Source organism: Dysidea avara, chromosome 7 (assembly GCF_963678975.1).
Source record: "Dysidea avara chromosome 7, odDysAvar1.4, whole genome shotgun sequence".
NCBI classification, from domain to species: domain Eukaryota; kingdom Metazoa; phylum Porifera; class Demospongiae; order Dictyoceratida; family Dysideidae; genus Dysidea; species Dysidea avara.
The window spans coordinates 26,384,139-26,395,390 of NC_089278.1; the positions used below are offsets into that span (position 1 = coordinate 26,384,139).

General features: G+C 35.4%; 1 protein-coding gene across 1 annotated transcript; it reads left to right on the top strand.

The window, feature by feature from the left end:
• Positions 1-26: 26 nt before the first annotated feature.
• Positions 27-8,832, top strand: LOC136260563 (uncharacterized). The gene is made up of 8 exons (XM_066054355.1): positions 27-239; positions 4,150-4,438; positions 4,501-4,723; positions 4,900-5,003; positions 6,028-6,337; positions 6,883-7,103; positions 7,455-7,532; positions 8,624-8,832. The coding sequence occupies exons 1-8, from the start codon at positions 120-122 to the stop codon at positions 8,683-8,685; spliced, it is 1,407 nt and encodes a 468-aa protein (XP_065910427.1). The 5' UTR covers positions 27-119; the 3' UTR covers positions 8,686-8,832.
• Positions 8,833-11,252: the final 2,420 nt, after the last annotated feature.

Sequence of the window (11,252 nt, forward strand, 5' to 3'; positions counted from 1 at the left end):
TATACTAAGCCGTATGGCGAAGTCAAGGAAGTGTCGATACATTACTATAAATTTTATTCACTCAGCTGAGCTAGCTAGTTCCAGGACAAAACACTTAACTACTAAGAGCCAGACTAGCAATGGCACATGCCCGAGTCCATGCCTTGCAGTCCCCGACAAGAGACGGAGTAACGACCGATCAGTTTGAAGTAGTGAATGAAGGTGCTCTGTATTACAAATCTACGAAGATCTATGTACAGGTAGCTAAAGTGATACAACACGACAATAGTAAACTACATGTTGCTAGCTAAGCCGCTATTACCAATAATGGCTAACTTACTGAAAATCATGATGATTTGCTGGTAGCTAGCTGCGGTAGCTATGGGCTTAAGGCCCCTATTTGGTGATTATTAGTTTCTCATCCACCGCCCGCATCCTTCTTAGGCCACCCGCATGGTAAGCCATTATTTACTCTGTGCATGCTCAGAAGAACATGTGATGCCAAGCCATCATAATTTGCATTGAAAGTAGATGGCGTTTTTAAAATTAACGCTACACTGCACTATGCATCACCATTTTCCTCAACAGTTGACTGAAATCCCACTATGATTAAGTCGATAGAGCATGATTGCAGCTAAAAACCAATGTAAATTTGTGCGAGGAAAGAAAGACGATTTGGACAAGGGTCAGTACATTAGTGTATAAATATTATAATGGCCTAATGGTAATGCCCTCCCGCCCGCATCATAATAATTAGAAAGACTGGATGAGAAACTAATAATCACCAAATAGGGGCCTAACATATAAAATGCTCAGCTCAGGAAAGTTTTGATAGCTAAGCAGCTATAGCTCATGACTGTGCAGTGTGGCTAGCTTCAGCTATAGCTACATAGCAAAGTATTTTGACTAGCTGTAGCCGCAGCTGGCTAGCTGTATGTGGCTTGGTTCCATGATGATGCCATTATCTGCATGTCAACAACTGACAATATTAATGCTGTTAGTTAAACTAGCTAATTTGTATGGCCCATACAACTGGTTTGCCAAAACTGCATGAGCTATGTACTTGACTTAGACTTGCACAAGCCACCTTTAGGCCACTCCAAATAAATTCTGTTTCCCGTCCTGGGCTCAGGCATATTTGCATGCGGGTGGGAAGTTCATTTCCATTATTCCATTATAAAATTGGCAGCCTTTTACGCCATTATTTGCCTGGTACAACTATAAAAAGCTGCATAAAAGCATGCTAAAGCTTGTACCTTCCTTTTAAGTTGAACAAATGCGGCATTACTTGTACCTTCCTTTTAAGTTGCTAAATAACACAAACGGGCCACTGCTGACATGTGAGCTAACCCTGTTACAAGATGGCTTTACTGAACCTGTACAGAATGCAGAAAATAATGGAAGAATATGAAATAATGGAATATTTAGAGCTGACAGTAATCAGATGCGGACGGTGGATGGGAAACAGAGAAGTGGCCTCAGTTATCGGTGTTCCTTTAGCCTCAGCTGGTCATGCTAGTTTTAATAGGCTATACATGCAGCTACTGAGCTACATGCCATGTATATGTCAACCTTGTAAAATTTTGTATTACGTGCATGTAAAGCAGCTTAGTACAGAATAAAGGGAACATTCTGTAGTCATCCAAATATGTATATGTTAGATCTGTCACTGAGTAATAAAAAAATAAAGCGCACTTAAGTAATGCAAATTTGCAGTACTTAAGTAATGCAAATTATCGCGATTATCATCAACATGTTGATTAAATTTGTGAGTAATTTTACATAAAAAGGTCCGGCCACACTGCTGGAAAGGCTGCCATATAGTTCTGAATTGTACAGTGTTGTTCTAGCTAGCTATAAGGTATATGTAGATGAACTGAATGTACTTTTAGAATTTCTTACTAAAAATTTTCAATCTAGTTCAAGAAACTAAAGGTTTCGTGGAATCCTATATGCATGCTTTTAGCTATATAGCTATTTAGCATTGTTCTTTGAAACTGCTGCTGCCGATATCTGCAAATGATCTTAAAGTGGTAATAACATCAATTCTGTTGATTTAGCATTCTTTCTTCATGTTGTTTAAACTGTGCTTTTGTTCATTTGTAAACTATAGTAAGTGGAACATCAACAGCTCCTATGCATGGTAAGGGTGTTCGGAGAGGGTAAGGGTGTTCGGAGAGGCAAAAGAAATTGATTAACAGATAATAACCAAACAGGAAGCTGGTATTCTTGCACAGCTAGCTACATCTAAATGCATTTTAGCTATAGCCTATTGAGCTGAAATTGCAGTATCAATTAACTTTGAATGAAACATGCAGGTTCACCAACAATGATTTGGATGCATACTACATATAACTTAGTGCTTGGAATGAATATACTGTATATGTTAGTAACTATAACTGCATACGGATACGGTATACTGAGAACTAAAACTACAGTTGCTTACAGTAATATAGCTATAGGTGTCAATGTGCAAAAATATTTCATTTTGTGTTTGTCAGTTGTAATTTCTTTACCATTGTGTGGGAAGGTACAAATTAACAGTGGACTGGACCACTAGACTGCATATACATATATGCTACTGCCATATCAAGAAATATTTTGATAACCCATTTCTTCAAACTAGGTTCATGCAATATGTGTATTTAAAGCTGTTTATTGCATGTAAGGTGTTGTGATTCTACGTAGATAGCTATAATTGTAAAATGAACATGTACCATCATACCAAGAGTTAATTATTAACTCTTGGTCATACATTATGTATAAAATGTAACACTCTTGAATCTTGAACTGACTTCAGATGATGAAAACATTAGTGGCCATATATACTGCTAATGACCTTCAACATGTAGTAGAGGATATATTTGAAATATTCAAGTGTGATGCTCAAGGTTTAGAAAGAACATTGCCAGATTATAACTGTTCAATTGATATATAGCCTATTCGTAATAGATAGCTGAGTTAGATAGATGTCCATATAAACTACCTGACTCACTTATGTGTACTACCATATGACATAAACTTCAAAGAAGATAATGATCTGTCTACACTTTGACTAAATGTATACCCGTATAGTTTTGTCTTTATCACATCAGTAGTGCGGCATTATTCTGTCTGTACTATACATCTGCGTGTAGGCACTAGATATGTCATGTTATGCTGTATAAGATCAGGTGCAGTTTTCATCCATATGTCAAGTTTTTGCATGCAAACAGTTTGTTTTCCATTAATTTCTGATGGTTTAAATGTGTACATTTAATTTGTGTATCCACCTATATAGTTAAATACATACCGTGCATTCTTCTAAGAAGTGTCTCCTTGCAGTTGAAAGTACAAACAGAAGCCTTTGTAGTACAATAGTTTTCACATTATTTTCAAATTTCACAGCTCGTTAGACAACCTTGTTAACCAGAGGTTAACATCAATATCTCTTGTTATCAATCCGACCCTACATGGGAAATTAAAAAATTACTTTTGTGCTATTGCCAAACACCTATACTGTTTTTTTTGTTGTAGTCTCGTGTGTATGATTTGCATTCACATCTGGATTTTATTGGATATTAAGTGCTACGTATATACATGCAAATAATAGCTGGTGCAATCATAGTCATTGTGGTGATTAAAACATCAAATAGATATGGTTAATTTCTGGCATTGGTTCAGTTGAGAGTACCCTGTTGTGAATATTTACACACAGAGATATTCAGAATCAACAATTTTAGTTCATAATGCACTGATTATAATAATGTTATACAATCATGCATATATGTTTGTAAGGTTTGAATGATGGTTTAACATCACTGTATCATTTTTTGACAAGCTTTTTGGTATAGCTAACAACAACCAATTTTGTGTACGCCAAAATGTAAAGGGACCGCTTCTGGGAATGTATTCACTTCTGGTACCATCTAGTACAAATGCATTTATTTAAACAGCAGAAAACATATCAGTTTTTGTTAGTCAAGTAACAAGCACTGATCATTACCTTTGTAGCCATTTAAATCAACCTTATCATTCTGTACTTTAAATGGTCTTTGTACTTTGCATACTGCATTACAAGTTGCAAAAAGCCAATTACTGCAGACATTACATAATATAGTACCTGTACAATAAATATAACACACTGCTTTCAAAATAGTGAGTATTTATACGCTGTTTAAATTTCTCTAGATCATCAAAGAATATTGGTGTGAATTGCACAGAGAGACTGGTGATCATCCAAGACAACTGGTACTTCATGAATTACAGACTAAGTCTTCAGAAAAAGTTGAAGTAATTCCACTTGTTAGTGTGCTAAAAATTGTCGCGAACAAAGCACTGGCAAAGGATAAGTTTGGATTTGAAATTATGACCCCCAAACGAAAATATCTGTTTGGAACAAATACCGCAAAAGAAATGGATAGCTGGATAAAGATATTAAATGAAGAACTGTTTGGACCACCAAAGTGTGATGTTGTATGTAAGTATAAGACAATCTAGAAATCTTTATATGGACGCAAAATCATTACTATACACATGCAGATGAATACAGAGTGAAAGTGGAGAGGAATTGTGATGGTGGGCAGACACCATATGGTGATTATGTGCTGAAAATCGACAATGAGAAAATCAGGATCTTTACATCAAGTGGAAAACTTGCCACCAAATTCTCTTGTCCAATAAAGGATATTTACAGGGCAAAATACAAGACTACCGGGACAATGCAGAGCTGTGTGGTTATATCAATCAATAACGTCTTGTCCAAGTAAGAAGCTGTCACTGTTTGTCAACTTGTGCATTGCATCATACTGTTAGTTTGATTCAAATGGGTTACATAGCTTGATAAATTAAATGTCCCTTGTTTGCCAGTGTTACTTTTTATGTATAGTTATCCATATATGGTATATTTTAGTATTTTACCTGCTTTCTGAATATGTGTAGCTACAAAGTTAAAGACATTCTGATAATGACCACAAACAGTGCTGCAGAAGTTGTTAAAGTGATCACTCACAGACAACAACTGTTACAACTATTAAATCCTAAAGGTTAGTTATGCTGAGTTATGCTGAGTTATACAACACTTGGTATTGCCAAATATAAACAGTAACATTTGCATAAAAATTTTGGCTCTCAATATGATAGCTGTTAAAGTAGGCATGCACATGAATGGTGACATGGTAGACATGTAGCCTAGAGGATGCAGCATTACAACTAGATAGTGTATTTGTCATAGGTAGTGGAAAGGAGAGAACTAAAGGACTGAAGACCTCTTGGTTGGCTGGGGCTCCCTCAGAATGAAGTCTGACTGAGTGTAGTGGGGTTGAGAACTAGTGAAAAAGATTGACGTATTCTAACAGAATGCTCAATTACTCTAATAGAGCAGTCAAAGTCTTATATTTATACAAAGAAAAATCTGTTTAATTTCCTGAGATTGATCTTCACTTCTCAACCTACATAATGTCCATCATACTCCAAGTCTCTATATACATGCTTTTATGCTTTTGTACTGTTTTACCAAAAACTAAAACTAAAATTACATGTGACTGGGGGTAGCTACTAGAACTAAAATTACAGCTGATTGAAGTGCTATAAAACAAAACTAAAATGAATTTGCAGTACTAGAACAACACTAATAGAGAGTTTTAGTAACACTAAAAATTCCATCAATGGTCTAATGGCAGACAACTTAACCAGCTCCATTTTGGCTGATGTTATAGGTAATGTTTCAAATTATCCTGTAAATTATGGAATTCTGGTAGATTTTATGAATGCTAAAATGGCTGCAGCTCCTAGGGAGTACACGTCTGGGAGTGGGAAGATGTGCGTCCCTACTAAAAACAACAATTGCAAATTGTAACTCAAGCCATGTATATATGTATAGCACAAGATAAATTCTGTAACCCTATAGCTTATTTCCTCAACAAAATTTCTGCATAAAGCACTGTATATAGTTGTGACAATTTGATCCTCATATAAAGTACTTCATCATGTGTATATACAAAAAGTTACAGAGTAACTACACATTGTTCTCATTTATAATTATAATATTATCTGATCTGTACTATACAGATGGTAAACCATTGAGGAGTACCACTAGCCTACCAGTAGGTGTCACTGCACTTACCAGTGATTATGATATATCACATGGAAATACGGTTTCTGGACTTGTAGAAAAATTTCAAGCCAGTGCTGAAGTGACAGCAGATATTTCTGATACTCGTTCAAGAAATGATACACCAACAAATCCTATGTTGAAACGGAAAAGGCAAGTATCACGCTCTCAAATACCTTCCAGCGACAAGCATCAGTTTGAAACTAACATCGAAGCAGACAAAACATCTTGCTTCATTGATGATGATGCCAATGATACAACTATTAAGTATGTACATACTATATTATGTGTCCATTACATGTATACGGGACCCAGTCAGTCTTATAGTCTCTCCAATTAGAGCTTAAAGCTGTTGCATAGCACTAACATAAGAGGAAGTTTCAAGTAGATTCAATAAAAACATGGGAAGTTGTGTATTGTCAGACCTACATATCTAGAAAGGCTATAAGGCTGATTTTGTCAGACCAGGTCACATATATGGTAGCTACATCAAACCATTAATGTAATGACACTAAGCATATAGCCCCAACAAAGAAATTTTCTTGGTACTGTAACCTTGATATTCAACACATGTGCTAGTAATAATTTGGTTCACATAATATTTGCACTAGCAAATAACATTACAATAATTTATGTAGTTGCTACTAAGTGATATTTGTCCTATTTTATAATTTTGGTTTTGCATTTTTTTAGTGCCTAACTGTGTATACATGTGTGCATGGCTGTATTTTAATTTGATAAGGAAAATTTGCTTATCATTTGAGGTGTTGGATTGTAATTTTCACTATTGTTGCATGGCTTTCCAACTGTAGCGAACCGAGGTCACCAAACGGCCAGTTTGTCCTCAAAAAGAAAGTTCAGTCTGCATCATCTCTCAATCCTACCATCAGTAAACGGCCCCCAATGCCTACACCAAACTACGCCACTCGACCCGTTAAGCCTGGCACAGGATCACTTCCCAATGCTTACACACATGACAAGATGTATGATAGTATTCGAGAGCATCATAAACGAAGAAGTGTCACATCTAAAGGTACATAAGTAGCAAGTTACGTATTTAATGACATTACAATAATGACAATATATATAGCTAGGTGTGACTGAATCAGTTAGACCATTTACATCAAACCTGAATTGGTGATATGTGTTATACCTTGGGGCATCTATCACTATGGTAAATTGGTGATATCTAAAGTTTATTATTTTGTGAGTTAAATTAACGTAAAGCTCCAGTCCACCAGGCTAAATGATTTGAAAGTTACTTTAGTGAAAAACACTTACTATATGGTTATTAGCTGACTGTTGTATGTAATGCACTATGACATTTCTTTCTACTTGTACTGTATAGTGTGCAGGTCACATATTTTACTCATTATTACATTAGGTGATAGAGCCAACTTTGTTGATGATGGTAATTATGTCATAGACAACCTGGAAAAAACAGCAGCACCATACACATACAGTAAGGTTAAATGTAGAGTATATTGATGGAGATTTTAATATAGTGCACATACATGATGCTCTGCAGTGTTGGGAGTAACGCATTTATGTAATGCGTTACATAATATTATTACTTTTGTGGTAACTAAGTAATATAACGAAATATGCTATAAAAACAGGTAATATAACGCAAGTTATTTACTTACAGATGTAACACGTTACCTAAGTAAAATAGTTACTGTAACGAATCTAAATTAATATTACATAATCTACAAGTAACGAAGTTACTAATCTTGTTAGTAATCCACTGAGTAACGCCTATCCACAACGAAGTAATGAAGCCTACTGAATGAAGCTTATTCACCAGCTTCTTACTTACAACCAAAATTTGTACATTGTCCAACAATGCAATCATGTCACGTGATAAAGTGGTAGTTTTACATGTGACAGCTTAAGGCTATGGACACAAAGTAATATAATATGTAATATTATTATAGTTACTTTATTTTATGGGTAATATGTAACTGTAACTAAATAGTTCAGTTGCAAGTAATATGTAATATGTAACTAGTTACTTTTACAAAGTAACTTGCCCAACACTGATGCTCTGTATTAGAATCTGTTGATGCATGGGTAATGCAGTAGAACCCACATGTCATGATGTAATAATGTACTTATATACAGGTAAACTAGGGAAACTACGTAATGCATTTTTGCTGTTTAAAAACATTTTAAATGTGCGAAAACTTGAATTATTATCACTGTATTATTTGATAAACCTATAAAAATTAATAAGCTTTAAACAAAATAGCAGGAATATTATGTCATCACAGTGCTATACAGCATATTGTGTTCATATATTGAGTTGGACACATTCAATACTCCCCAACAGAAAGTCAGTACATAGAGAGGTGTTCTCTCATGTATTTTTTGTGCCTCCAGCATTGAATGCTGTGAACAATGCACAATAAACGTACCGGAAAAACAGAAGGTATGAAATTTTAGCAGGCCTATTTGAGTGAAATTTTGTTACATAGAGCTGTGTGCTTGCAAAATTAAATTTGAAATGTAACACGACTTTTGTCATTGCATGGAATCTTTTATTATATACAGTTCTGTCTCCTGATGATGAGGGCATATATGCCTTTCTACCTACAAGAAATGATGGCCAGTAATCTGATAGTGCACAAGCAGCTGACCACAAAAACTGAACATCTATGTATCTACTCCAACAGTGACATTTATTTTTTTAGCTGATATGACATATTACTGCCAATATAATTAGTTTTTGATGCTTGACTTAAATATATTCTACAACCTTACTGCCTCATAGACAATGGTATTTGTTATAATTACACGTTTATGCGTTGCGTGTTTTGTGCTATTTGTTAATACATATATTGTAGTGGTGAAGTAAAAAGTTTAGCACATCAGAGTATAAAGATATTTTGTTGGACAAAAGTTTTGATGAATTCACCCTTTATGCAGTATCCATACATGGTAAATCGACAAGTAGACAACCAGTTTGCAAACACAAGATTACTTCATGAAGAGCCATTATAAAGTCTGTATGCGATAGCCACAGTTACTACAGGATGAGACTAATAAATTTACCATGTACTGCATCAGAACTAATAGGACTCCTCCATTAATTTTAGTGGTAATGAGATTACATATATAGAAGTGTCAGTCAGTCACACACTCTGTCCAGCTAGTGGCTGAAAATTACTACTACCCCTACACAGCTTAATGAACAGGAAGTGGGTATTTACTGCTAAACAAATTTGCAAGAGAGTTAGCTAGCTCATTATTTAGTGCTCTCATGCATGATTCAAACTTGGAAGAGTCCAAGCAGTTATAGCACCTGAAGAGAGAAAAGTGTCAGTGGAGGTGGCAGGCGGAAGTTCACACCACTGTGTGGAGTTCACACTCAGCATGTGTAGCATTCTCTGGGGGGAGGGGGGCCTGGGGAAATTCCCCCAGGCCCCAGCTGAAAATAACTACCACAGAATCAAATCTGGAAGCAACCCAAATATTTGACTGAAAAATTAAGGATTAAGATCTGGAAAGAAAAACTATTAAGGCAATAGTAAATGAAGGGGGGAAAACAACAACTACGTATATAGCAAGGTTTGCTATAGCATATCACTTGAAATCTTCACACACTGCTCTACCCTCACATGCATGTCCTACCCTACAATATAGCAGCCAGCTAGTAACTATAAAGTCAAGTACGTATAATTGTATAGGTAGAGGAATGCATGGCTGATTATTAATTACAACAAACAAATCATATGCATGTACCTAAATTTTCTATAGCTCTAAAGTTTGTGAACTCACCAGTTTTAGAGTTGCATTGGCTAGAGGAACAATTCTGAGCTAGCTATCATGCATATTTAAATTTCTATTTACTCAGCTATAGCTATTCTTACTATTACTACTATTAGCTAGCTTATTTATTTATTTATTACTGTGTAGGACTCCATCAAGGAGTATAACACAGATACAAAACAAAATCAAAGTAAATTCAGATGATTTAACAAAATGTCCTTAAAACAGTTTATAGATGGCTGATTGACCACATCTTCTGGCAAAGTGTTCCATAATTTAATAGTGGATGGTAAAAAGGAAAATAAGTACGAGTTGATTCTTGCTTGTGGGATTCTGAAACGTTGTGATTGACCTCTGGTAACTGATGACATTGATGTTAGTGAGATAGATGGAACTTCCATTTGACAATTGATTATCTTATAAAACATGACTAGTTTGCAAAATGTACGTCGTGATTCTAGAGAGGGGCAATTAAGTGATGTGAGCATGTTAGTAACACTACTTCTCCAGGAGTAATTGTTCATTGTATACCTTGCAGCACTACGTTGAATCTTTTCTATGGCACAAATATCAGATTGAAGGTGAGGAGCCCATATAGGTGAAGCATATTCTAGCTATACCCAATCAAACAATTGATAATCCTTTACCATTGTGTCATTTTTATGGCTATTGCCTGAGATGCTTTTCCATGATTAAGATTAAAAGTCCATCCCCGCAAGCATAAATTATATATATATATATAGTACAGATGCTACATAGCTACTAACCTATTGCCAGTAGCTGCAGGATGATTGCATGCTGTTGGCAATTGATTTTGGGAGACTACCATTTATCTATTTCAGTACAGTAGCTATCTTATTACACTAACAAATTTTATCTAATGCACACTCATCAATGCAATGGTGTATACTCATAGGCAAGCAAGTAAGTAAAATGATTGGAAGCTTACACTTATAAAGGTACACAACTGAAGTGGAGGTGTCACAATGATGCAAAGACGGAATTGTAGTTTTAATTGTGTCATTGCTATTCTGACTTAAGTTTATGCTTTTGAGTTGGTGACACAACCATCAGAAAATTGTTGTATAGCTACACATTTTAAAGTAAGCACTATATAGAGCACTATAGTGAATGCCTTCAGTCTGATAGTAAGTTTTTAAAATTTCAAAGTGCATACACTACAAGTCTTAAATCACAAAACAACATAAAACTTACTTAGTGCACGGAAAACTAAATCTCCACAACGTTTATGTGTACAAACCACATATCAAGTTTAAGAGCTCAGATGTATGTTGGAGCAATCGTGATTACAAGTTAAACAAGCACTATTCAGGGTTCCATTGGGAAATTTGTTCTTAAGAATTTTGGATACTGGAATTCCAATTTAAAGCTACTGCTGAGCATCAACCTT